Consider the following 24,754-nt stretch of genomic DNA (forward strand, 5'->3'; position numbering starts at 1 on the left):
ATAAAAAAAAATACTTGCACACAAGATCCAGCCAGCCGGATCTTCCTGGGACAAAGGCACTCACACTCCCTTTTACAAATATATTTTATTATTTAATGCTTATTAAGAAATGTAACCAAGACAGACTCCGCAGCACCGGCGGCTCCTCACTGCCCAGCAGTCTGATGACTTCACAGATATGAAAACTTCACAGATTCCAAAAAAACCTTTGGTCAATGCACTTTAAATACGTTTGCATGCACAGATTCTCCCACTCCCTTCCCACCCCCCTCCCCCCCAGTGGTAACTGACAGAGGGAAAACAACACCTATATCATAAAACACTTAAATTAAAAGAGTAATTGTTTCATACTGACAGCATGTGCAGCGGGGTGTTCATAGTGTCTTGGTTTGCAGACCACAGAGAACCTTTCCACAGGACAGGGTAGGAACAGCTCCTGAGACAGTGGGATGTGAGACAGTGAAGGATCTTCTCAGATCAACAGGTTCCAGTCTTGATTTTAACACATCCTTGCATGGACAGACCCAGCAGGCAAGTAAGGAGTAAGTAGGGAGTTACACACAGCATTGCCCCAGTCTGGGGATTCTCATCTGTCAGAGTTAGTCACCTCATGCAAATGAGGAACTGGTAATTTTTTTCCTCTTTATGTGTTCTGCCATAAAGACAGCCAGAAGCTCAGGGCTGGAAACTAAAAACGCTGAAATGACTCAGTGCAATTTGATGCCCAAAACAATTTGGGAGAGAATTGACTATTAGGCAGTTGAACTTAGCAGACACCACCAGAGAGTATTGCATGCAGGTTTAATACATTGCAGCACCACTGCAGCCTGTTTGTCCTTCCACAGAACTTGGCTGAAAGGATTTGGTTTTAGGTAGGGCCCACGCTCATGAAGCAGAAAAGAATTTGTTATACCTGGCTATGCTCATGAAATGGGACAATGTATCTGGAAAGGACATAATCCATAAGAACCATCCGTGCCTCAGTCAATATAGCCCCTACACAGTCAACCCAAGAAGGGCTGATCCTTGCAGTGACCCCAGGAGAGCTGTAAGCTGTAGATCCCTTCCAGAGTCCTTCCTCAGCAAGTCACACCTTGGTCTCAAGCCAGCATCATCTTTACACACAGCACCTCCCAGCACATTCTTGCTCCCCTGAAATCCTCCCAAACACCAACTTTACAAATGCTCCTTCATTACCAAGAATTCCTGCCCTTCCTGACCCTCCAGTCTCCTACACCTTAGAGACTTCTCTATATCCACCAGCATCTCCTGAGGCCTCTTCAAAAAATTATCAAAGGCTCAGACTGTGTCACTCCAAGTCCACCTGCAACCTATCAGGTGGGACCAGTGGGAAACCCTTTCTGTCTCCAGTATTCCCAGCTGTCCCATCATGCCAAATTGCTTCTTGGTTCAAGAGCTGCAGTTCAAGCTTGCACAGAGCTTTGAAATATCACTGGTCCAAAAGGGACTCTGCAGGACACAGCTCTAAGTGCATTTATTTGCACACACAGAAAAAGCAGTGCCCTATTGAGGAGAGAGCCCCAGGAACTCTTGGTAAAATTACTCCTGGCAACTGATCAAACTTTGCTTTCTCTAAGACTCTTATAAAGCAAATAAACTCTGGAGCCTAAGAGTCTTCAGGGAATGGTGAAATTCATGGAATGCCCTCACGCCAAATGAGGCACTACATCTCTCTATGCATCTTCAGACTTCTTTAGCAAGAAGTTCTCATTCAATGAAATTAGTCTCTGCTGACCCCAGCTCCTACTTTCTGGACCCACTGCACCTGGGATTCCCAAGATCTTCTCCAGCCTCTCCTGATAGTCACCTCATCCTTCCCTTTGTCTTGGCACCATCTTTGTTTACCCAAAACAGCTGGATCAGCTAAACGTTCTCCAGCTGGAAGAAAAATGAGGATATGAGTGGTCCTGGGAAGTCTGGAAGGCAGGTACTTCTCTCAAGAGTGGAGAGCTGCCAGGAGAAAGAAAGAGCACACTTCATTGATGGAACCTATTGCTTCTTTTTTTTAAGGAAAACAAACCAAAAAGTAGGAAGCCCTGAAATTATGATCTCTAGAAAACAAGAAATATGAACTCCTAAATTCTGTTCAAAGGGCTCCTGCTCCCCCCAACAATTGATCAGAAACATCCTGTGAGGGTCCATCCCAGCCATATGTTTGCCAGAAGACCTAGCATGTGTGGAGCTGCCATCCCTTCCTTCCTGTGACGGCTCACAGCTCCACAAACCAGGCTCTGTGTACCCTGCCCTTCCTCCTGCACACAGCCCACACCTTCTCACACCCTTTTCACTTCAGGTCTGGATCACTAGTATTGAAAGGGGCTGGATACACTCAGGGGCAGCTCAAGCAGCAGCACAGAAACTGAATTCAAGACATCTGGGAAGTCAGTAAGCTCGCTTGGTGATCTGGTTGGGCAGGAAAGTTTTCTGGAGCAATCTGGAAAGCAAAACAATCCTAAGTTTGTCCATCAACATAGATCAACTTGATTCTTGGGGCAACCTGCCATAAGTAAGTGTGGAGATGCTCAGGAAACAATAGAAAGCAACCAACCCATACCAACTGTCCAAAGTCTGATCCAATGCAGTGCAAATCCCTTTACAATGGCAGCTAAAGCTCAACAGGCAACACTTCTGCACTCATGTGTGTTCCAGCACATGAGCAATGCTGGTATTTTCCCACACTTCCTTCCCTGCTCTGGGTCTTTGTGGACCTAATTGTTATTGACATGAGTGCCGGATGTAATCTGGTGTTATTCTTAGAAACATTTCAGCTCCCAGCTGAGGCCTGAAGAGAACAGCCCCCCATTTTCCTGAGCTCTTCTGCCACTGTTACAGGAGGTCAGAGAAGCCATCACACAAATAACCTAGAGAAATATTCCATCAAGAAGGATCACGAGTAACAAGATCCCGAGTCACCCTACAGAGGAACTACCTGTGATGTCAGCCACAGGGAAATGGCTTCGTGTCCCTTACTGGTGCAGCAGTGATAATCCTCTCCTCTCATGTCAGACTACAGGGGAAGAACCCTACCAAGAAAGCAGCAGTTCAATTAAACCATGAAGTCTATTGTTTTACAAACTGGCCTGTCTTTCTGCTAAGGACTGTGGTGGCAGCCACATCTTTTATCCATCTCACAGTAAGCTTTGTGCTAACCCAGAGCAGCTACATACTCAAACACATTCAGCATCACAAACTTCTCTGACGTGTGTAGAGAAAGTGGCAGAAAAAAATTCTCCTCAAAATGAAACTGATTTTTCATTTTAATAGTTCACAATATATAAAATAAACATGGAATAAGAACACACAAACCTAACCTGCTCTTCCTCAAGTATGAAAATCCAGTTTCCCTTGCTTCTGAAATGTTAGTGAAGAGACATGAGGAGGAACCAGGGGAGGATATTTCTGATGTTTTCAGATAGGGAATAAGTTTCAGATCCCTGGAATTTCCAGACTTTGCATTTCCCAGAAGGGCCACTACTGCCTGTCTCTCCAGAAGGCTGGTAGTACTGGACATGGATTATTTGTCTGAAAAACAAAACCCAATCTTCAGGTAGAATTCAAGCTGATGTGATTTTCTGCTGTCCTTGAGCTTCCAGACTTCCTGTGACACAAAAAATTACCAAACTGCAGTGAAACACCCCTGCAACAAACCACAGCAGTGTGTACACTTGCTGCAGCACAAATTTGCCTGTTCTCCTCTACAGAAAGTAGAAACTGCAGTTTCTAAGCTGAGTTCCAATACTACTGACACCTTTCAGCTTCTCAGAGCAGGAGCATTTTCTAACCAGACAGGTCCAGCTCTGTTGGCTTCTGCACCACAGGGACACATCAAGCTTCACAGGAAAAAAGTGAAATCACAGGAGAAAAGGTTTTAAAATAGAGCTCATTGGAATTCCAAAATTAGGTCAAGGTATGTGTGAGGGTTGCTCTCTATCCCAAGAAGGAAGAAAAAAGTCCCTCAGCCTGTTGAGTGAGGATGAGGATGACTGAAATATGGAATATTACCTCCCCTCACACACATCTGGGGCCATGGAAAGCATTCTAGGAGCTCAGGAGGAGAAGCACAGAGACAGGGGGAAAGCAGAAAGTGCCAGCAGCCCACAAAGAGCTCCCACAGCCACAGCCCTTCACTGCCCTGCCCTGAGAGCACAGCCACAGCCCTGGCCAGCAGCACCACATCCTGCCAACAGCCCTTCTGCCAAGGAAAATCCTTGGCAAGGCTCAGCTTTGGTGATTTGTTGGACAAGTGGAGCACTGGGAGGTTACATGTGCCATGTGCATCTGGAACACTGAGCACTTAGGGAACGGATATGGGTTCTTGCCCATCTTTTATAACTTAATGTAAAGTAACCTTATCACCACGTGGAAAAAAAACAACCATTTGAACAACCTGTTGTAGTATAAGCTTTAAAAACACAAACTGAAAGACAAAGTGCCATGTTTGAAAGTATCCAGAGTTCCCATCAGGTAAATTCCTTCCTTCTCCAAGCAGCTCCTGGCATCCTTCCTATAGATTTTGCCATCCCTCCTTCTGCTTGTTGCAGGGCCACAGTACTAAGAGGCCCTTCCCAATTGATCTTTGTTTTTCAGAGAATACTTCCAGCCATGCTTCTATTTCCATTGGTAAAGACAGCAAAACCAACACTCAACCACAGGCACAGTGCAGCACAGTGTCCCAAAATCCCTGCATCAGCAGTCTCCCAGTGCTGGACTTGGAATGCCATCCTAGACCCTGGCACTGCTCTTGGTGACAGGTCATTGGTGGGTAACGTGTCCCTCCTTCCTCAGTTCACTTCCATGGTCTCTTGGCTTTTCTCCAGTCAGGTATTTAGGATCATCCAATGTCCTGCACATGGACCCCTTTCTCCACAGCGATCTGGATATACTGCTCTCCCCCCCTCCCCAACTTCCCTTTCTGCCATGGCAGAGGTCACCAATGGAAAAAAAAATAATTCTACCAGGAAAACTTTGGAAGTCTCATCAGGAAACATCAGCTGCAGCAAAGGCTGCTCTTTCCAGATCTGAATAAGACACCTGGGCATCAATTAGCTCTTCACTATGAAGCTCCCTGTTCAGGCACGCATCTGAGAGAATCCCATTTTTGCAGGAATGTGGGAGATGCCCATTAGTGTCCAAGTCCAGAGCATTTCCATTCTGGTGCCATTCCAAGCCAGCCTTGCATTTGTTTAAGTCCTGCTTTTCGGGGTCCCTGTGGATCTCCCCGTTGGCGTACAGCTCCAGCGCATACTCGCTGATCCGTATGCTGGCGTTCTCGGCGTCCCCCCCGTGCGTGGAAGTCCTGGAGCTGGCTGCTCCCGCCTTGAAGGGCTCCTTCCTGCCCAGGATGTGCTGGCTGATGATTTTTCGGAAGGTGTATCGGAACTCCCTGATGCGGTAGGCATAAATTAGGGGGTTTACCACCGAGTTAGCGTGAGACAGGATAATAGCCAGGTACATCAGCCAGAGGGGAGCGTGGGCACAGCTCGGGCAAAAGAGGGTAAAGCAGTTAATAATGTGCAGTGGAAGCCAGCAGACTGCAAACAGCCCAACAATGATGGCTAAAGACTTGGCTGCATGGACTTCCTTCTGCAGCGTGGAGCGGGAGCGTTCCCCGTGTACCATCTTGTTCTCCATCTGCTTGAGCTGGCGCCGGGCTGCCATGAAGATTTTCAAGTAGATACCAAACATGAGAAGGAGGGGCAGGAGCACACAGGCAAAGAAGTTGTAGTAGACCATGTACTCCATGGTGACCACGGCCTCGAAGAGACACGCCACCATGCTGTTGCTGCAGTTGATGGGAGAGGACCAGTTGGAGCCCTGCCCCTGGTCCTGGGCACGCTTGTGCCAGCCCAGCATTGGGGTCAGGCCGATGATGAAGGACAGCACCCAGCAGATGGCAATGATGCCTTTGGCTCGAGAGCCAGTCACCAAGCCATTGTACCTGCAAGGCAGAGAGATGGGAGCTGTATCAGTGTCATTCAACAAGCTGCTGGCACCCACACAACCTCACCATAGCCCCATGTTCCAAGAAGACAGTGAGAAAGGCACTTGCTTCATCAGAGAGGCCTTTGCACTGATGTGCAGAACCCATGCAGCACACCAAGGACAGGGGAACACTGCCACCTCCTTCCTTCCCCTTTCCTTTTAAGCTGTGAGTAGTTGACAGAAAAGCTGGGAAATTAATTCTGTTTTCATCTGTGCTACTTCACTCCATCAGCCCACTTAGGCATGCACATAGATCTTGCAGCCCTGATAACCAACAGCACTGCTCTGACCCTTGTGGTGAAGACTACTGTGGGTCTCTTGCCAAATGTTAAGGCAGTGTCTCCTTCCTGGCAAAGGAGCAGCCTTTTAGCATGGAATTGCCAGGTCTGTCTTGCAGTAGATCTGTAAACCAAATAGCACAGAAGAACCTGGAGGCACAGTGCCACCAGCCCTGCCTTCACATTCTGGTGTGCTCCAGGAAAATCCTGCTGGCTCAGTCGCAGCAGCCAGCTTGGCATTGCCTGCATGGCACCTCACTCTGCTCCCCAGTGGCACTTTCAGGAAGACCAGCATCACCAACCCTCTTGAAATAACTGAGGCAGGTCAGCAGTTTTCCTCACCAGTCCAGCTAAATCAACCTCATGTCTTTCTCAGAAGGGAAGAATTAAGCTGAGGACAATTCTCTGACTACAGTTGTGCCATGGGCTGCACTGCACACACCAAAGGAACCTCATGGTAGAGGTATTGATGCCTGGCTGAAGCCAGTTCTCTTAAGAGTAAACTCTCCAAGATCTGTTGAAAGAAACAATAAGCAGCGTGGTAGGAATCTGACAGTGCAGCAGAGACCTTGGTTTGTTTGAATATCAGCCATTTTCCAAGGCCTCACAGGTTACTGCGAGTCCTGAGCTGACTCCACCAGTTCTTCCCTCTGAAAATGTAAATTAGGGCAGCACTTTAACATTTCAATGCAATTTCCTTCCCTGGGTAATGCTCAGCATGAAAAGTAGATGGCTGTGTTCCCACATTGTGCAGCGTGGGTCCCACACTGTGTTTGACCCCGAGTGTCTGTGATGGGACAGTAGCACTGGGCTCCCAGTGTTTACCCAGTGCTCCTTCTCCCTCTGTCCTCAGAATTCTCTCTGAAAACAAACATTACAAGAAATAATACAACAAGCCACAGAAATCTTTCCATGTCTCAGTGAAATAATTACTCCCACAGGTTCATGCTCCTATCCCAACACAAGTTCAGGACAGTGGAGAAGCGTGGCTGCTTTTGCACAGTAAAGAATGGAGATCCTGCACATGCTTTAAATCCAAGTGGACCCTGGAAAAAAACCAGACCCATCAGGCTTGAATTTCCCTTTCTCAGTTACATTTCAAAACCAAAAAAGAGTGAGTGGATAAAGGAGCCAACCACACAATTCCCAGCATACAAAACACACCTAAATTGCCCTTCCAGAAATGAGGAAGGAATTCAGTTGATTCTGAGGGAAGAAAAGGTTTTTTTCCAGCAATTAGTGGATCCTGCCAGTGCTTAAAGGATGCAAAGGGCACAGCATGAATGGTAGCAGAGAGCTGATCCATTCAGACCTCATCAACACATCAAAACAGCATCTGTGCTTTGAAATGTACACTCAGGGAGCAAGAGAGTGGCTGGATGCTCTTAAAGCTTGGAAAAACAACAAAACAAAACAAACAAACAAAACAAAACAAAACAAACAAAAAGAAGAAAAACAAAAAAAAACAAAAAAAAAACCCAAAAAAAGACTCTAAAAAAACCCCACCCCAACAACCCACAACAGCCATCAAAACCCTGCAGCCCTGGAATCAGCTACATCTTGTCAGAGGAATTTTGAAATTTTGCAGCTGTTATCCCACGACTAGAGATGTCCCTTTCACTAAAAATACATTCACTACTGCTGCAGACAAACACCCCCCCACACTTCCCCCTCCCTCTTATCCTCTGGGAATTCTTATGCCAGAAGTTTTACAAGGCTTCAGAACAGCACTCATCCCGAGCAGCTTCCCAGCTGCAGTGCACTGTGCTGGACTCCATGTCCATAGCACCTTGCTCAGGATCTCCCAGGGTCAGCACAGAAAGCTCACAGCACCTCCTGACATAGCCAATGGCCTTGTGTAGCCAGGCACCCACTGAGAGGTGTTAATTTGTTCAGGAGAGTTTGAATTCTGGAGTCCACACGAGGCACCTCTGACTGACTTGGCTGAGGTAGAGCTATAGTCCAGATGGGCTTTCCTGGACTCCTTCCTCTTGGAGATGTCATTGAAGACTTTGTGTACATCTTTGTGTACTTTGTCTCAGGATCTTTCCAGGCTCACAGCAGCCAGAACAAAGCCTTTCTCCCTACCCTTGGTGCTGCAGAGCTCTACAGGGTAAGTTCAGGGCTTCCCAGACACATCCCCTGTCCTGGCACCCTGCAGGAGACACAGCCTGCTGAAGGGAGCTGGTCACACCTGCAGCCCATGTCCTGCACAGCTGGCAGGTGACTTTGCAGCATGTCTGATGTGTCCAGACAGCACTGGATTGTCTGTGCACCAGCAGTTCTGCTTCCTGGAAATGACACTCTTGCTATACAACCAACCAATTCTGCTTGAGAAACTCCAGACACAAAGAAAGTGAGTGCAGAGAACAGGGATGCTCATGGTAGTGCTGGGTGTGGGGATAGAGTCACCTGCCTCCTCTAAAAAGCAAAACCAACTTTTGCAAACACATGGAAATGTGAAAGTTTTCCCCAAAATAGTTTCACCAGCCCTGCTGCTCTCCCAACCCCACAGCTGGCAAAATGACTGTGGGAGAACAGCTGCCCTTGGTGAATGTACAGCTCCTCTGGGCTGCCTAGAGTAACCTGGCTGTGGATGTGCCACTTCTGGGTCCTTGGACTAAGTTCTGTGCCATGAAGACAAAATTCCTGCACAGGATCTCTGAGACTGGGTGGAAGACAGAGCTGGTAGTCTGCCCAGAGTGTCTTCAGGGAGAAGTTGAAATCTTTCTATACATTCAGTGATATGTAGCTGGCCTAACTCACCACCACACTGTCCAGTCATTCTGCTGTCTGTGTTCCAAAGCCTCCTTTGGTGGACAGCACTGCCCATCCTCTGTCAGGTGTGAAGCATTTCTCAGACACCTTTACTGCATCACACAGAATGCCTGTGCTCAGCTGAGGGCTTTGATCTGAATTCCAGCACTGCCCAAAGGTGTTTAGCAAATCATTACAAAACATGGCTCACCAAACACATCCACTCAACAGCCCACACCTGGGGCAGCTGCAGCCATCAGGGACAGGGCTGAGCAGGATATTCAATCCCTAGCACATGAATGTGGAAATGAGACATCCTGGCAATCCCAGGCCATCCAGGAAATCTGTGGCAGGGCAAGAAATGAAACTGAGACCTTCCCATGTAGCAATAAACAACTTTTCCCAAGCCCCTCAGTCCAGAACCTTGCTTCTCTATTGCCAGGTACCAGCTGATCCTGGAGGTGTCCCTGCTGAGGAGATGGGGGAGGTGGGGTCCCACAGGTGCCCAGCATTTTCTCTTCTCCAAGCAGCAGAAGCAGGAATGATGGGCAGACAGTTCTGCTCATGACCTGATCAGCTGCCTGAATAAAACCCTGGTAACAGCAAGGTCATGAAGACACTGCTTTCAAAGCCCTGCCCATGTTAAAAGGAGGGGAATTACTCTGTTCTCACATTAGGTTGAACCTGCCCTAAATCTATTTAACATGGTCATATGTAGGAAATGCCTGCCATAAAGTCAAAAGGTTTATGGTGAGCAGCGAAAGAAATAAGTCCACATATGACTCAAAGTGACAATAAAACATTAAAACCACGATTCACTGGTTTAGGTGCTCACATATAAGCATTTCAGAAGGGAACTCCAGGGAATTAAAACAACTACTGAAACAGGCTGTTCTCAGCACAAAGGTCCCTTGTACATCCTACACTTTATTCAGGGTTGGTGTTCAGCTCCCCTATCCTTCCTAGACTTTGAGAAGCCAGTTCTTCATGTCCTATGCAGAAAAACATCCCAGTGCCACCTCAGTTTAAATCAGGGATAAACCAGTCCCAAAGCTCCAGACCTCAGGGAGCTGCACCTTAATGATGTTTCCCCAGAGAAGCACTGCAGCAGCAGGAGCAGCTTCCAGCAGAGGAACAGTGCAGCTGGCACTGTGTGACCTGCCTGAACCCAGCACAGGGAGCAAGCAGCAGCCTCTGTAACCTCAGCAAACTTCTCTGCTTGGCTGCAGGAAGAACTTCCCCTCTCTTTCCAGTGTGTTGGAGGTACCTGTCCTTCCCCTGGGAATATCCTGACACCAGTGCTGCCCAGGAGCACGTGGCTGGGCACAGAGCCCACACAGCCTCTGCTGGCTCCATGGAGCCTGGAAAGCAGCAATTGTTCAGGCCCAGGGCTTCATCCTGGGCTCAGACTCACAGCCAGATTTGTTCAGAGCACCTGGGGGTTTGGTATTAACCAGTGTAGGTTTTCAATGCCAATGTGAGAGACCTCATTTTGTCCTAGAGTGAACAATGGCTCAGGCTCCCCTCCTTGGGAGTGCCTTACTGCCACTTGCACACTGTTACATTTGTACAAAACCTGGCAGAATTCAGCAAAGTGCTTGAGAACTTGTGGAAAAGGGACCAAATTCTACAAAACGTTTTAATTGTTTAAAAGGCAGAACACATAAGATATTCACAAATTAGTTTTTGTCCATTTTAAAATTTCACCCATAAATGTCTTATTCTCATTGCAGTTTTTTGGAGGAAGGTCTCTTCTCCACAGAACTATAATTTCAAAAGTAACTAAAAATGTACTGAGAGGTCCAAAACCAAGCAGTATCAGAAAACTTACTCTTCTGCCTTCTTAATACTGATAATTTATTTCTGTGGGAATACACATCCACATATGCAGTTACCTTCATTAGGACAAATCAGACATGAAATATTTAAAGTGAAACAGAAGAATAAAACACAGATTTGGCCCTTTTTGGTTTCACTAGAGTGAAGGAAGTCTGTTTTATTAATGATTCAGCTAATTAGGAATACCTGGTGGTACCTTTCATGTCCTGTGAGGAGGAGAAGGGGCCTTCCCAGGTATTAAAGGATGGGGTGACAACAACACACTGTTTGTGGCAGAACTTTCCTTCAAATTGTTTGACCCATTTTTGAGAAAAGCAGGTATTAGAAAAAGAAAAAATGTGAGGATGTGGGCAATCTAAATTTTAGCAGATTTCCTTCTTCAGATAACCAGCTTTCACTTTCTCAACATGTCTGAGGCTATAAATCTAATGCTTATTCACCCATAAATTCTAAAGGGGAAACACAATTGACAAGTTCATCACTCTTGCTGTGAACAGACAGACCAGCAGAGGACAGGGAGGAGGAGGGACCTGTGGATTTACCTCTGGATTTCTGCATCCAATCAATCCCTCTTCCTGGGGCAGAGGAGGGTGTGCTCTGTTTTTTCCAAAACAAGATAGTGAAACCAGTGCCATGCTCTGCACTGATGTAGTCTGGCTTTTTGAAAAGACTCTTTACCTTGGCTGTTCCAGGAAATTACATTTTCAAGACAATATAGTTACAGTGATAGCCCTAAACGTGGGCAGAAATCCAGATTTTTAAAACCCCTTTCCTGGCAAATCATCCTCTAGCAATAAGAGTGCTTAAACTGTCAGCAGACCTCCTCAGAGTCAGCTTGTGAGAGATGAAATCAAGACATCAGCCCTTCTCAAAGTCATTTCAGAGGCAGCTCCCAGGGGCTACTCAACATTTCCTTGCACCATTTATCATTATTTTGGCTTATAAACTGAAATAATCTACAGCAGAACTGTAGAAAAGTGGAGACAGTCGAGTTTACAGGTAACTATTATTGACAGAGTTTTCTCTGCAATGGAATGGAATAGTTATTCCTTACATTACATCAAAACTAGAGGCTGTAACAGGTATGACCAACAGGGTTTGGAAACTGCCCATCAAAGGCAATGTTAGAGCAGCACAGACTTGCTGAGGTGAGGCTTCAGCAAAGACTTGGCTGCCCTGGCCCACATGGAAAGGCAATTTCTGCTCTCCAGGGCTCCCATTCTGGTTTTGAGCAGGAGGTTTGTGCTAATTGACATAAGTGCTGCACAACCACAGTATTCAGAAGAGACAGAACTAAATTGTACAGGTCAGCACAAGTGATCTAATCTCAAGAAGAGTGAGGATGTCCAAAAACTCAAACTCAAGAGCACAAAAATCAGAAAATTGTTCCATTTTTTCAGCCGCATTGGCTGTTCAGGAGGTGAAGGCAGTCTCTCCATTCCTGAGAACTGCATCTTCCTAAGGTCAAGACAGGAAGGAAGGAGACTCCTGCAATTCTCCTGCAGCAGCCTCTCCATGGGCTTCCTCTGTGTCTCTGGAGCTCAGTGAGTGACTCGGAGCATTGTCACAGCAGTGGTGGCACACACACACACACAGCCCATCCCTGCAATGTGCTCCTGCAAAACTGACCTGAGCAGCAGCCCCTGTAGGTGGGGCAAAACTTCCCCTGCTCCCATGTCAGCCTCCCTGGTCACACACCAAGTAGCAGCCAGTCTTAGTCGTTAAAATGTTCTTTTCTTTCTTTAAACTGCAGAGACCACAGAATCCCATCTGCCTCCACCTTGACCCAACCTATGCTGTGCTTCCAGAGGCAGTGCCTGAGCCACTCCAGATCTTCCTAAGGCACATTTCTTGGTAGCCTGCTGCTTCTTCTCCCTTCAGATTTAATGAAACCCTGAGAGAAAACCCCACCTCCCTCCCCCCAGCCCTTCTGCTTTGCCTTCAGGCAGAACCTCCCTCCTCCCCAGGGGAGGGGACAAGCTGACCTCACCCCCCTTCTGCCCTCCACCATCCTTCTGGTGCCACTGCCTGCAGCTCAGGGCACAGTTTGCCTAAGAATGGAGTGGCAGTTCCTGGGGAGCACCTCTGTGATGCCATGGACACCCACCAGATGAGGACAGAGAAGAATAGGAAAAGGAAGCAGCAGGAAAACCCACAAGCCTTTAGGTCCTAAAAAAAGTTGCTTACAAAATACAAGAGAAAAAGCACTGCTTGTCCTTTAACTTTTCCTTCCTTGATTCATCTCCAGACCTGTGGGTTCCAGGGATGTTGAGCCCCAGCAGCCCAGGCAGCCGTGCTTACCTGAGGGGAATTCGGATGGCAATGATCCTGTCGATGGCGATAGCGAGGAGGCTGAAGATGGAGCTCTGAGTCAAGACCAGCACAAAGCAGGCAATGAACAGGCAGCCATAGAAGAAGGCACAGAAGCCAGTGCTGATGGTGATGGCAAAGGGGATTGCCAGCACACCCACAGCAATGTCAGCAGCAGCCAGGGACACCACGAAATAGTTGGTGACGTTCTGCAGGTTGCTGTTCAGGTAGACGGCCCAGCAGACCAGGATGTTGCCCAGGATGGCCAGCACTGCGATGATCAGCTCCAGGATGATGTAGGCTATGTCTGAGAGGAAGTCGTCCTTCCCATGTACTAGCATGGTGAGAACAGCCAGGCCCAGAGCTCAGCGTTCATATCTGCAGAGCACTGAACAGCCAGGACACCCCAAAGCTGCCTGGGCCCCGTGCACGGCTCGGCTGCCAGCCTGGCTGGGCTGCTCACACACACGTTCTTCTCCCCATAGCTCTTCAAGGACTTTGCAGTAGCTGGTGTCAACAAAAAAAGCCCAGGGTTTGCCAGCTCCAGCCAAGTGGGTTAAGCAGGTGCAGAATGTTTCAAACTCCAGCAGACAAACGGCCAGGAGAATCTCTCTTGGAGACAGGCAGTGCTGCCCAGGCCTCAGAGTCCAGCAGGTAGCACAGCACAGCAGCTGTACTGCACAGCAGTGTCACAGCAGCTCCGGTGCTTTGTTTCCTGTTGACAATCTCCCTTCTACTCATGGCTTCCTGTCATCTCCATACCTACTTGCAACATCCTCTGGTCCTCTTTTTCACCTTTTCCCACCAGGACTTGGGAGATATTCTCATCAGCTGAGGCAAACATTAAACTTCTTCACTTGCAGTTTCCTCTGAAAAGAAAAAAACACAAAACACCAACCACATACACTAAGTAATCAGCTCTGTGGAGGAGATGGAGAAAGCAAAACCTCATTAAAGAGGCACATTAAATTGATAACGGATATTAAACTGACCTAGAAGGATACATTATTGGCAAAATTCTCACATTTTGTCTGTCCTGAAAGCTGCAGGGCCAAACCCAAGTTCAGGAAGCATTTCACAGTGGTGATGAGAAACAAGGGACATTTTGTTTTCGAGGCTACCAACTGAGCTGGCACTTCAGCAGCTGCTCCACAGCCCGCCCTGAAACACGAGAGCCTCACTAATTATGTCTTGGCAGAGCTGAGGCTGCACAAAGGAAAGGTGGAGGAGCCTTTCACACACACCTGTCTCACTCTGACTGCAAACACCACGTTTGAGCCATCACGTGCTGCCCACCCTCAGTGCTTTGCCACAAAACTGCTGCACCAACACCCTGCCCTGCAAGGACATGAGCCCTCATTCACAGGGGAGCCACACCTGGCTGGCCTCCATAAATCCAGGCACTGGAGCAGACCCATGGCAGGGAGAAGGGTTCAGGGACATCTGTGAGGACATTCCTGCTGACCATGCCCACTCTTTGCAAGGCTCCCCTCCTGCAACTCCATTATTTTTGTTCATGCAGATCTGTATCCTGTAAGCAAACCATTTGTTCATTATACCTGCACTGTGCACAGTGTTTGTTGCATCCAGGAGAGCATCATCCCTCACCTCCAACCAGCCAGAAACACATCCACCAAAAATGCACACTCAATGCCAGTGCCATGGCTCAGGGCTGCACTGCAGATCCTGCAGTGTCCTGGGACAGCTCTGGGACTAAAGCTGGTGCTGCTTGTGAGGAAACAATCCTGCAGCTGCATTTCATACAGGCAGATACACATCACCTGCACGCCCTTGCAGGTCACCTTGTACCTCTGCTTCAGGTATGGGCGCATTTCAGCAGAGTTTCAGCTAAAAATACAGAAGGGGGAACACAGTTCCCTGAGCTTTGTGCCACAGTCAAGAGATAATTGCCTGCTGTCCTCGCCTGTCACTTCCAGAGTGGGTTGCAAACCTTATTTAGCAAGCTTTAGCAATAATATTTTCTCATTAATTTAAGAAACAGCTTGATACATCAGAGGGCTGGGAGAGAGAGGAACACAGCACTAAGTGATAAATCACTGAGCTCAATTTTGGATGCAACATGAACCTGCAAAACACAGATTTTTGAGCCCCATCCACTGGTGATCTGGTGTGGTCTCACCCATCAGGGTTTGATGCCTTCACAGTTCACTCTGTTTTCAAGTCAGAAACCTAATTTCTCAGGATAAAATAAAAGGGTAAAGACAGTGATAATAAAAGAAAATATGATTAACTTGTGATTCACATCTGATCTCAGGAATATAATCTAATTTTAGACCTTTCATTGATTTAGAGCTCTATTGCTAATGCTGCATTTGAAAGGAAAGTGAATGATTCTTGGTGGTTTGGACATGCTTCAAAACCCTTGCTTTTCTCTACCTTCAGCTATCTTGTTTCTGTGTTTTGGTTGGTTTTAGAGGAAGAAATCAACAGAAGATATCAGTGTGTGATCTATCTATTAAGAAGAAGATAAAGATCATCCATTTAATCTTTTTTAGAGAAGAAAAACCCCAAGAAGTCTCTATATTGTCTATGCTCCCACAGCAAAACCTCCAGTTTTTCAGTGACTTCCTAAAGATGGCTTTTGCTTTCTTGGGTTTCAGGGATGTCAGTGATATGCCACTGCAAGCATCTGCTTGTCCATTACAAATCCCAACAGGTTTGTTTCAAAGCAGTGGCATTGGAACCTCACCCTTCAGCTCAACTTCCAGGGAAGAGGATTAGAATTAATATAAGACAGAAATAAAGAAGATCTGGAGGCTGAGAGAACAGAAGGAGCAGGATGAGAAATAAACAATGCTTTGTGCATGTCTGTGAGCAAGAAGGGAGGGAAAAAAAAAACAGGAAAAAGCTGGTAGGAGGAAAAAACAACCTAACAAAGGAAGCAGTGGGCAAAACAGGCTCCTGAGAGGAAGGGGGTGCAGGACATGTCTGTGCCTGAGACTCTGAGGGGGGTGGGAGCCCCTGAGTCCCCCAGCAGGACAGGGCCAGGCACAGAGTGGGAGCACACACCTCTCCACAGGCTCACACCTCCCCATGCAGGACAAGAGCACGTTCAAACTCCAGTGCCAGGCCAGGTTTAGAAAAATTTAACAAATTACTGACATACTTGGGCTAAAACCACTGCTAAACCCACTACAATTCCCCACCAGCTCCTCTGAGCTGGAGTCAGAACTGAAGGAAGCCCTGTGTGAGAGGAGCCAGCCTGAGAACTGGGCACCTTCCTCCTGATGCTCAGAGGATTCACCTGAAATCCTGCCATGCTGCTCTTGCCCATCATGCTCATACACCTCACTGAAAAGGATCAAAGCAAAATTCCTGGATATTCTTCCCCACTGAGAGCTCCCTTCAGCAGGATCATGAATCCATACTAATCCTGGATGCATTTTGTTTAACCTCTTCCAACTCTCATCTCAAACTCCAGTAGGACCTGGAGGAAAGTTGCAAAATTCACTGTGGAGATTCTACACCTCCCGAAGGCTCAGCACAAAGCTGAAATTTCCTACACCTCTGCCTGAACCTGAAAAAGAACAGTGCTGCAATCCGAAGTTTAATGACATTATCACACAATGTTTCCTGACACAACAGAGCTTTCAACCTTCTCCTTTGACTGTTTCATAGCCTGATGATAAATTTGGATTTTTTATCTCTGAATTTGTTTGTCCCTTGCTTCCCATCTCTAGACAAACAGTGGCCTGATTCTCCATCCCAGGCCCCAGTCATTTATTCTGAAGCAATGGGAATGTTATGTCCAGAAAGCACAGCCTGTCCTCTGCTCTCAGATGGGCCGGAAAACACTCCGAGTTCTGCAGAGCCAGCACATCTCAGGGGAGAAATGGCTGGAGCTGAGCAGGTGTCCCAGCCACGACAAAACAACACTCTGTGTCTGCTTCAGCACTGCTGAGTAGCCACTGACATCAGAAAAAACAGTTCCTGGCCACACAGCCCCAGCCTCACCTGCTGCTGGCAGGATGTGCCACAACCCAGGAGGGTTTGTGTTCTACCTGAGCTCCCCCACCTCTCCTCATTCCTCTCTCACTGTGTCAGCTGCTGCAGTGCTCACCTGACATAACAACTCTCCATTTCAGGAGTATTTGCAGCTTGCTTTGAAACAGAACAGCCTGCTTATACAGCTAGAAATTTACTGCACGGGGACAAAATGAAATAGAGACCACCCAGAGAAGATTACATAGATCCAGAGGCAAAATGAAATTTATTGTGGAATTGTCTACTTCATGCAAGACCCAAAGGCTCAGCAATCAGGTTTAATAAGAAAAAATTAATTAACAATCTGCTTTACTCACTGGGGAAGTGTATATTTAACATCTCAGGCCCTTGAGGGATCAGCATGGAAAGCTTCTTGAAACTTAAGAAAAACAACCTGTATCACCCAACAGGCTGGACAGCCACAATTAGTATTTCTTCATAAGCCTTAGTTTTATTTTGTTAATTCCTTCTTGATACCCCGGGCTATGTTCCGGCCTTTCCCCCATTATTAAATAAACCTTTTTTGTCATTCACAAACCTGTAAACCTGGTGCTGTGCTCGTTTGTAGTGACTTGGAACACTCTGTTCTCTCTCATATTTCAGTCCCAATGAGAAACTCCTCCTTGAAAATTCAATAAAGCATCTGCACAGCACGTTGCCATGAAGCAATGCAGCAGCAGAGCCTGAGCAAGCTTTGGTTTGGCATCTCCAGTTGACTTTGCACCAAGGTGCTGCCCCTTCTCTCTCCTGAGTGCCAAAAGCATCGAGCTGAGCCTTGGCCCTGCTTGGTTCAAATCACCCAGCTGAGACAAGCCCAGCTCCTGCTCCTGGCCCCTCCAGGCTGATCCATCTCTGGGAGGCTTTGGCTGCCCAGGCTCTGCCAGCTGGTGCAGAGCAGACACCCTCTGTGCCTGCCAGGCTCACAGCGCCTGCCACACTTCAGTTTGACAGCTCCTCTCACAAATTAGCAAAACTCCAGATGATCTGCAGCCCTTAGGGCACCCAAGAGAGTCTGTGGGCACGTAGGTGACAGACTGCAGCTGCCCCAGGCCCAGAGGGGCTGGTTTCTGTGTCTGCTCTAGGATGGGGCAGGAGAGGCAGCAGGCAGCTCAAGGGGGCCAGGGGGGCTGTTCATCAAGGCTCATTCCACAGATCACAATCTTGCATCTCCTTTTGACAACATGACCCTTCCCATGTACCAGCCACATGCAGATTACCTAATTCCCTTAGGAAAAATCCTTGAATTCACATATGGCCCTCAGCAGAAAAATTGGTGCTGCTAAATCATTTGTTTCCTACTTTCCAAAGCCTGGAGGGGGAGATGCTTGTCAATTTTTATCCTCTCTTTGAAATCCCTTCAGCTCAAAGAGAATCTTCCTATCTTTTAAATCAAAGACTCCAAGAAATCTTGTCCCTCCCCACCACTTCAGAGGACCAAGTCACAATAAACGAGCCAATGTGCTCACAGGCAGAACACAAATTTGCAAAACAACTGGGGTTGTAAAACATGATGAAAACAGGTGTCCTTGGGGGAGAAGGACAGGGAAGGCAGCAGGAGCACCTCTCCGTGTTGCTCAAGGGATTCCTTTCTGCAGTTTGGTATTTTATGAATACTTCAGGTAGAGCAGCTTCCCCAGGCCCCTGGCTGCCCACAGAGCTGTGGGGAGCATCCTCAGCCCTGCCTGCCACGGAAGGATGAGGAGCTGTGGCTGGGTGGGGCAGGAAAGAGGGGGAAGGAGGCATCACCCACCTAACCAAGACATACATTTTCTGATTCCTCTCTTTGCTTTATTATTGGCTGCTGCCTAAATGATCTTTTAGGTCATCTGCTTACAGTAATAGGAGGAAATTAAATATTAATAATAGACTATTTCCCTCTAGACTGCTCTTTGTTAACAAAGGATGCAAGTGAAACAAAGCAGGCAAAATTGTCAGCACACCGTGGCCTTGGTTTTCAGGTACCTGGAGCACTTGCACTTTCCCTCCTTGCACACCTGCCTGTGTGGGCACCAGTGCAAGTGCACAACATGGGCAGGTGTGGACATTTTTGTTCTATCAAGAGGCTCCACATGTCAGTCTGACCCTTCCAGGCATGTTTCAGATTTTATCCAAAATATCTTCTGAGCCACTGATGCTCTGACTGAAAAATGCAAGGCCAAGGATTTTTGGAAGCACAGACTTTGTCTCCTCTTGGGAAGTGTAGTGTGCTGTAATATAAGCCTACAGTGGGGTAATGAGATTTCTGCATAGGCTTTGCAAGTGAAATGAGAGCTTCAGCTTTGCTTAATTTGGTGTCATCCCCTCATACAGGAAAGCAACAACCCCCAAGACTGAAAACCTTCCCTTCATGTACTTGTGAAAGGCAGAAGAAATGGCTCTTCAGAGACCTGTACTGTGCCTGAACTTTAAAAATGAACTTTGTCTATCATTTTAAAAATGGGAAAGAGCAATTCTGCTTTACATTTCCATCCCTGCTGCAGTCCAGGCCAAGAAAGGAGGCTGTGCTCCTGAACCTGGGTGTAAAGTCTGATTTACCAGAGACACCCAGCCTGCTGCATCAGTGACAGAAAGTGGAACTGTGACAAAGCCACACCCTGTCCTGTGCCTCTCTTCTCCTCCTGTTTATGCCCATTAGAAAAAAAGCTAAAAACCAAAACTGCCCCAAAAGTGAAATCCCACTGGCCAACAAGCAAAGGTTGTTTGACAGCACAGATGGGCTGGCTGACAGGAATGGCTAATCCCAAACCAATATTGCAGCTTTGCCTCCTGCCCTCCAAGTGCTACAAGTGGATTAATTTTCATTGTGGTAGCAGAAGATTACAACAGAACACATTTGACCATCTTTTTTTTCCTAAGTGGATGTTATAAATTTTTAAAAGCAAGGAAAAAAACCTCACAGTAATTATTTCAATTCTAATGGTCACAAAAAGCCAAGGAGGGCAAAACTAAGTAAGGATGAATGACCAGCAGTTAAATAAGCCAGATCAAACAAACAGAAGGGAAAACAGCTCCCCTGTGCTCACCAAAGTCTCACTGGGCAGCAGAAATCAAGATATATTGCCAAAAGACACCAAAACATGTTGGATTTTTGAGCAAATTATTTACATTCGGGAGGCTGATGTTCATTTATCTATGGTGGAATTTCTAAAAATAAATAAATAAAAAAAAAAAGTAGAGCATTTAGATGGGCTTTCATAAGACAGACAAGTAAAAAAACATAATTAAAACCATGTACCCTGGCCAGAAAGAAGTTACTACTGCCAATATCATCCACAATGTCTGTGAGGAGCCAGTTTTCCTTTCCTGTGTGAGGGAAGAACTCAAAGGCAACCTCTGCCTCCTCACAGCCCTGCTGAAGCCAGCTGTGTTCACACATGAGGAGCATTCCCTTCAAGGACAAAACAAGAGAAATGAGGAAACAGAATATAAAGAAGAGGTGACCCACTGAGGAAAAGAGGCAAGGGAAGAATTTACTCTGAAGATATTTATTATATGGCTAATGCATCCATTCTGTTCTCTTTTAAAATAATGGAGTAGACTTCTCTCCAGATGTGACTTTGCCTCTTATTCCTGTATGAAATTTCCAGACAGGCAGTTGAGAATTGGGTACATCTGGGCACATTCTTGCATTTTTATCCAGTTATTCCCAAACCCTGTTTGCCTTCTCTTAGCACAGGTTTTTTCTCCACCATGCCCAGTGATCCCTGCTCCTGCAGGCTGCAAGGAGTGTTTGCATAAACTCTGATGGTGAAACAAAAACTCACCCCAGTGCAGGCAGAGCTGTTGTAGCAGGCCAACCAACTTCCTTCTACAGCAGAAATCATGCAACTCTTACTGTTCTCTCCTTGTAACTTAAAATGATTCCCCAGCTGTCCTTCCCTATCCTGATGAAAGCATTGTACAACTCTACTCATCCCAAAAGCAGGCAAAAGCCACAATAACAAATTATCTGTCCCCTGAGTTTGTTTCCAGCAACTTTCCCTCATCCATTTTGGAGGGTGCTCTGACTGCTAAGGCTGTTCTGCTCAGTGTCAGCCTCACCATCCTGCCACAGCTTCTGCCACAGCCTCAAAGCCATTTAAGACATTTTTAGGACTCTGCCCCCTCTGTGGATCAGGAGTTGATGCTCTGATGATGCCCCCATGCCCTCAGTTTGTCATTCCCTCTCCTCTCTGCTGTGCTTGCACCCCCCTGCTGCCACCCCTGTGAGGTGACTGCATTTCCACTCCCATAGCCACAACACCAGAGCTGCTCCAAGGGGTTGGTTTCCCCAAATCCTTGATTATAATCCGATTTATTAAGAACTTTCCAATATCACTGTGCTGATCCCAGAGTGTCAGTGTGCTCAGAGGACTCTGAAGTCCTTTTGTCATTTCCTCAGTCCCTGTGCTGTGGTCAGAGCGCATCCACTGCTGGGCTGGGCTGGGCTGGGCTGAGCACAGAGCTGCTGGGGAATGGTCCTTCTCACCAGTGAATTCTGTTCTGCATCAAAGCATTGCACTGGAAACCAGCAGCCATTCACAAATCACTTCAGAAAACGTTTCACTGCATTTGCTGGCTGTTCCTGAGCTGCTGTTCTTGTCCAGAGGGAGCAGAAAGGGAAGAGAGCAGCTGCCAGGACCCCACTAGCAGAGGTACCTCCAGCAGCCTTGGGAACTGGCCCTTCTGTCCTATGAAAACTTTACATATTTTACAGTCTCTGCACAACAAGACATCTTAGAGAAGATCCATCTGTAAAAAACTTGCTAACATTTCTCAAATGCATGACGACCATGATCCTCACACCTTGCCAAACAAGGACAAACCAAAAAAAGACCCCCAAGGCAAATTCTTTAGAGACTGTGACATTTGACTCCAACACAAAAGATGTTAATCAAGCAGAGGTGGATCCCGAGGGGGTGCTCAGAACAGGAACTCCAGAGCCTTTAGGATGATTTATCCCACCTGCTCTGTGTCCATCTCTTGCCTGCTGTAATGGTACAGCTGGGCTGCATGGTGGCTACGGGAGGAAAATGAAGATTTCCCTTTGGAAATGGGGTAGGAAAGTCAACAAGAGCCCTAGATGAATCATAACGGTCAAACAAAGTTTGGATCAACATTCCATAAGACACAGAATGACAAAAAAGAAAGTATTAATGTTTTTTAGGTGATTGACAAAGTTAGGTGCCTCAGCTTTAAAAGGTCTGCTAAAGAGCCTGCATTTTGGGATTATCAGAAATTATCCCTGACTAGGCAGCCATCAGCACAAGTAATTTTTTTGCCAAAATCCAGGCTGCATAACATTTTATAAACTTTTGAAACGTCTGTGTGCTTCCCACACGTGCTCCAGGAGCTGTAATGGTGCTGGTGCCAGCCCAGCTCAGTCTGGTGTGATTTTCCACCGTCCCATTGAACCTGGGCACTGATCTGTGCATTGGACGTATGTGGAAACTGTAATTATTCAAATCAATTTTAATTACATGCCTCTCTCCTGAAGATTTTAGTAAAAAGACCTCTTAGCTGTCTTTTATCCAGTGGAATGTTCCCATGGAAAATCCAAGTCTGTGCCCAAGTACATGGACCTCATACTGAAACCAAAGTTGTTATATTCACAGAATATGACATTTAACCACCTACTTCCCTGAGGTCCTTAAGCTCAACAGCTGATTCATACCAGGATCTGACAATCCTGTTCTATAGGGGAAAACTCGATAACCAAAATGATAGGGCTGTTTGTAGAGGACTTTCCCAGCACAAGAAAAGGGATTTGCATAAGAGGGCAATATAAGAGAACAGGCAGAGAGAGCAGAAACATTTCTGCTGCCCTAGTTAGGAAAAAGAAGAGGGGGGTGGGAAGGGGAGACAAGAAGCAAGAGGAGAACACAACAGTGCAAACCCAAACCAAAACATCTCCAGCAAAGCCAGGAGAAGCACGGAGGCGACTCTGAGGTGAGAGTGCTAAAGGAGGAAAGCTGCGAGGCTCACCCCTGCCGAAGGGACGCGTTGGGAGCTCGCCCTCCGCTCCTGCCCCGCCCGGGGATGCTCAGACGGACCCGCGGCTCGGGCTCGGCTCCGGAGGCTCCAAACCCCCGGAGCTGCGGGGCAAGGGCCGCAGCTGGAGCCACAAACAGCGACACAGCGACACAGGGACACAGCGACACAGCGACACAGGGACACAGGGAATGGCTATCGCAGCCGGCGGCAGATAAAACAGCCCCAGGCTCAAGGAGCAGAATGCCGGAGCGCCTTCCCCCTGGAACTGCGAGCAATCACAAAGCTAATGACACACCGACAGGAGCCCAGCATGTCACCCGGCACGTCTGCAAAGCGCCAGGAAAACCCCCCTTTCCTCTCCTTGGATCCCAGAGGCACAGGAAGATTCCCTCATCCCCTGCACGCCTTTCCCTCCCCCTGTCCCTGGCTCAAATCTTCCCTGCAACAAGTTTCCCTCCCTGCTAACTTCTCCATTGTCTCGGATGCATTGTTTGCAAATGTGCCCTAAAAATGCTTTGTAAAGCATTCTTTATTCCTGTTTCAAGTCTTTCCACATCCCTGTGTAACACCTGGACTTTATCTTGTTACCTGTCAGATACTGATAAACCTACTGCATGCAACCCCTGACTTACCATCTAAGATAAATACAATTTGTCTTGTAGCTGTCATTTCTTTTCAAACCCTGCCTTCCACAGCTGCATTTGTAGTGGTAATAAAATTACTCTATTTGGGCTTGAAATGTGCAACTTTTAAAGAAATAAAAAATTTTAAATCCTCATCAGCAAGAGCCCCAGGATGAGGAATGAAAGAGATCACACATTTACCCACTCACATTTACCTAATACTTGTATTTGATGAAGTGCTTTGAAATACTCTTTGCAGATTGTCTGTGGGCTGCCCACTGTGCTCGGGGTGAAGAATAATTTAGAGCAAAGGAAGTTTAAGCTGGACATCAGGGTATTTCCTGCACACCAGGAGAGTGAGGAGTCTCCACTGCAGGTCCTGAGGAGCAGGATAAAGATGTCAGGATTGGCAAATCCACAGCTGATCCTGCCTTTGGGCAGAGGTCTGGGTTAGATGACCTCCAAGTGCCTCCTAAGGATATTTTCCATAATTGAGAATTGTATGTGCCATCTGTCCATTGTGATCTACAGAGATTTACTGCAGAAAAAAAAAAAAATGCAATGCAACCAATAATTATTCCTGATACAGACACAACCTTTGTGAAGGAAGAAGCACCTTCTGACGACAGAAGGAACTGAAACCTTCAGAGGTTCAATCACTTTCTGCATCTGCCCACATCCTCCTGCCCTCCCAAGACACATGCTGCCAGTTCTTCACCCCTAACAGTCCAACCCTCAATATTCAGCTACAAAAACATCTCATTAAGTGATGCTTTGATGCTTCCTCAGCATTTTTGTAATGAGCAGACAGGCAAGGAGCTGTGTTATTTTGTTCAAGTAGCTTCACCAAGGCTGTTCAGGTGCAAAACCTGAAGATGGTTGATGAATCAACCAAACCTTCTTGTCCTAAATACCAGAAATCCTGACAAAAGGGAATAACCCTCTATTGACTTGTGAGGATCTTCT

At 47.0% G+C, this 24,754-nt stretch overlaps 1 protein-coding gene across 6 annotated transcripts in view; it reads right to left on the bottom strand.

Annotated features, from left to right (window-relative positions):
- Window positions 1-281: 281 nt before the first annotated feature.
- Window positions 282-24,754, bottom strand: part of ADORA2A (adenosine A2a receptor) — a 28,382-nt gene continuing 3,909 nt past the window's right edge. For 3 of the 6 annotated variants that reach the window (XM_079322833.1, XM_079322834.1, XM_079322835.1), the window contains exons 2-3: window positions 13,179-14,056; window positions 282-5,959 (exon numbers count right to left, since the gene is read on the bottom strand). In XM_079322833.1, coding sequence (XP_079178959.1) covers window positions 4,999-5,959; window positions 13,179-13,528 — 1,311 coding nt within the window. In that variant the 5' untranslated portion in view covers window positions 13,529-14,056 and the 3' untranslated portion in view covers window positions 282-4,998. Of the gene's footprint in view, window positions 5,960-13,178; window positions 14,057-14,179; window positions 14,453-20,956; window positions 21,335-24,754 lie in introns of those variants that run through there. The other 3 variants (XM_079322838.1, XM_079322837.1, XM_079322836.1) reach the window with 3 other exon arrangements.

The sequence above is a fragment of the Erithacus rubecula genome (assembly GCF_903797595.1).
Source record: "Erithacus rubecula genome assembly, chromosome: 19".
Lineage (NCBI taxonomy): Eukaryota > Metazoa > Chordata > Aves > Passeriformes > Muscicapidae > Erithacus > Erithacus rubecula.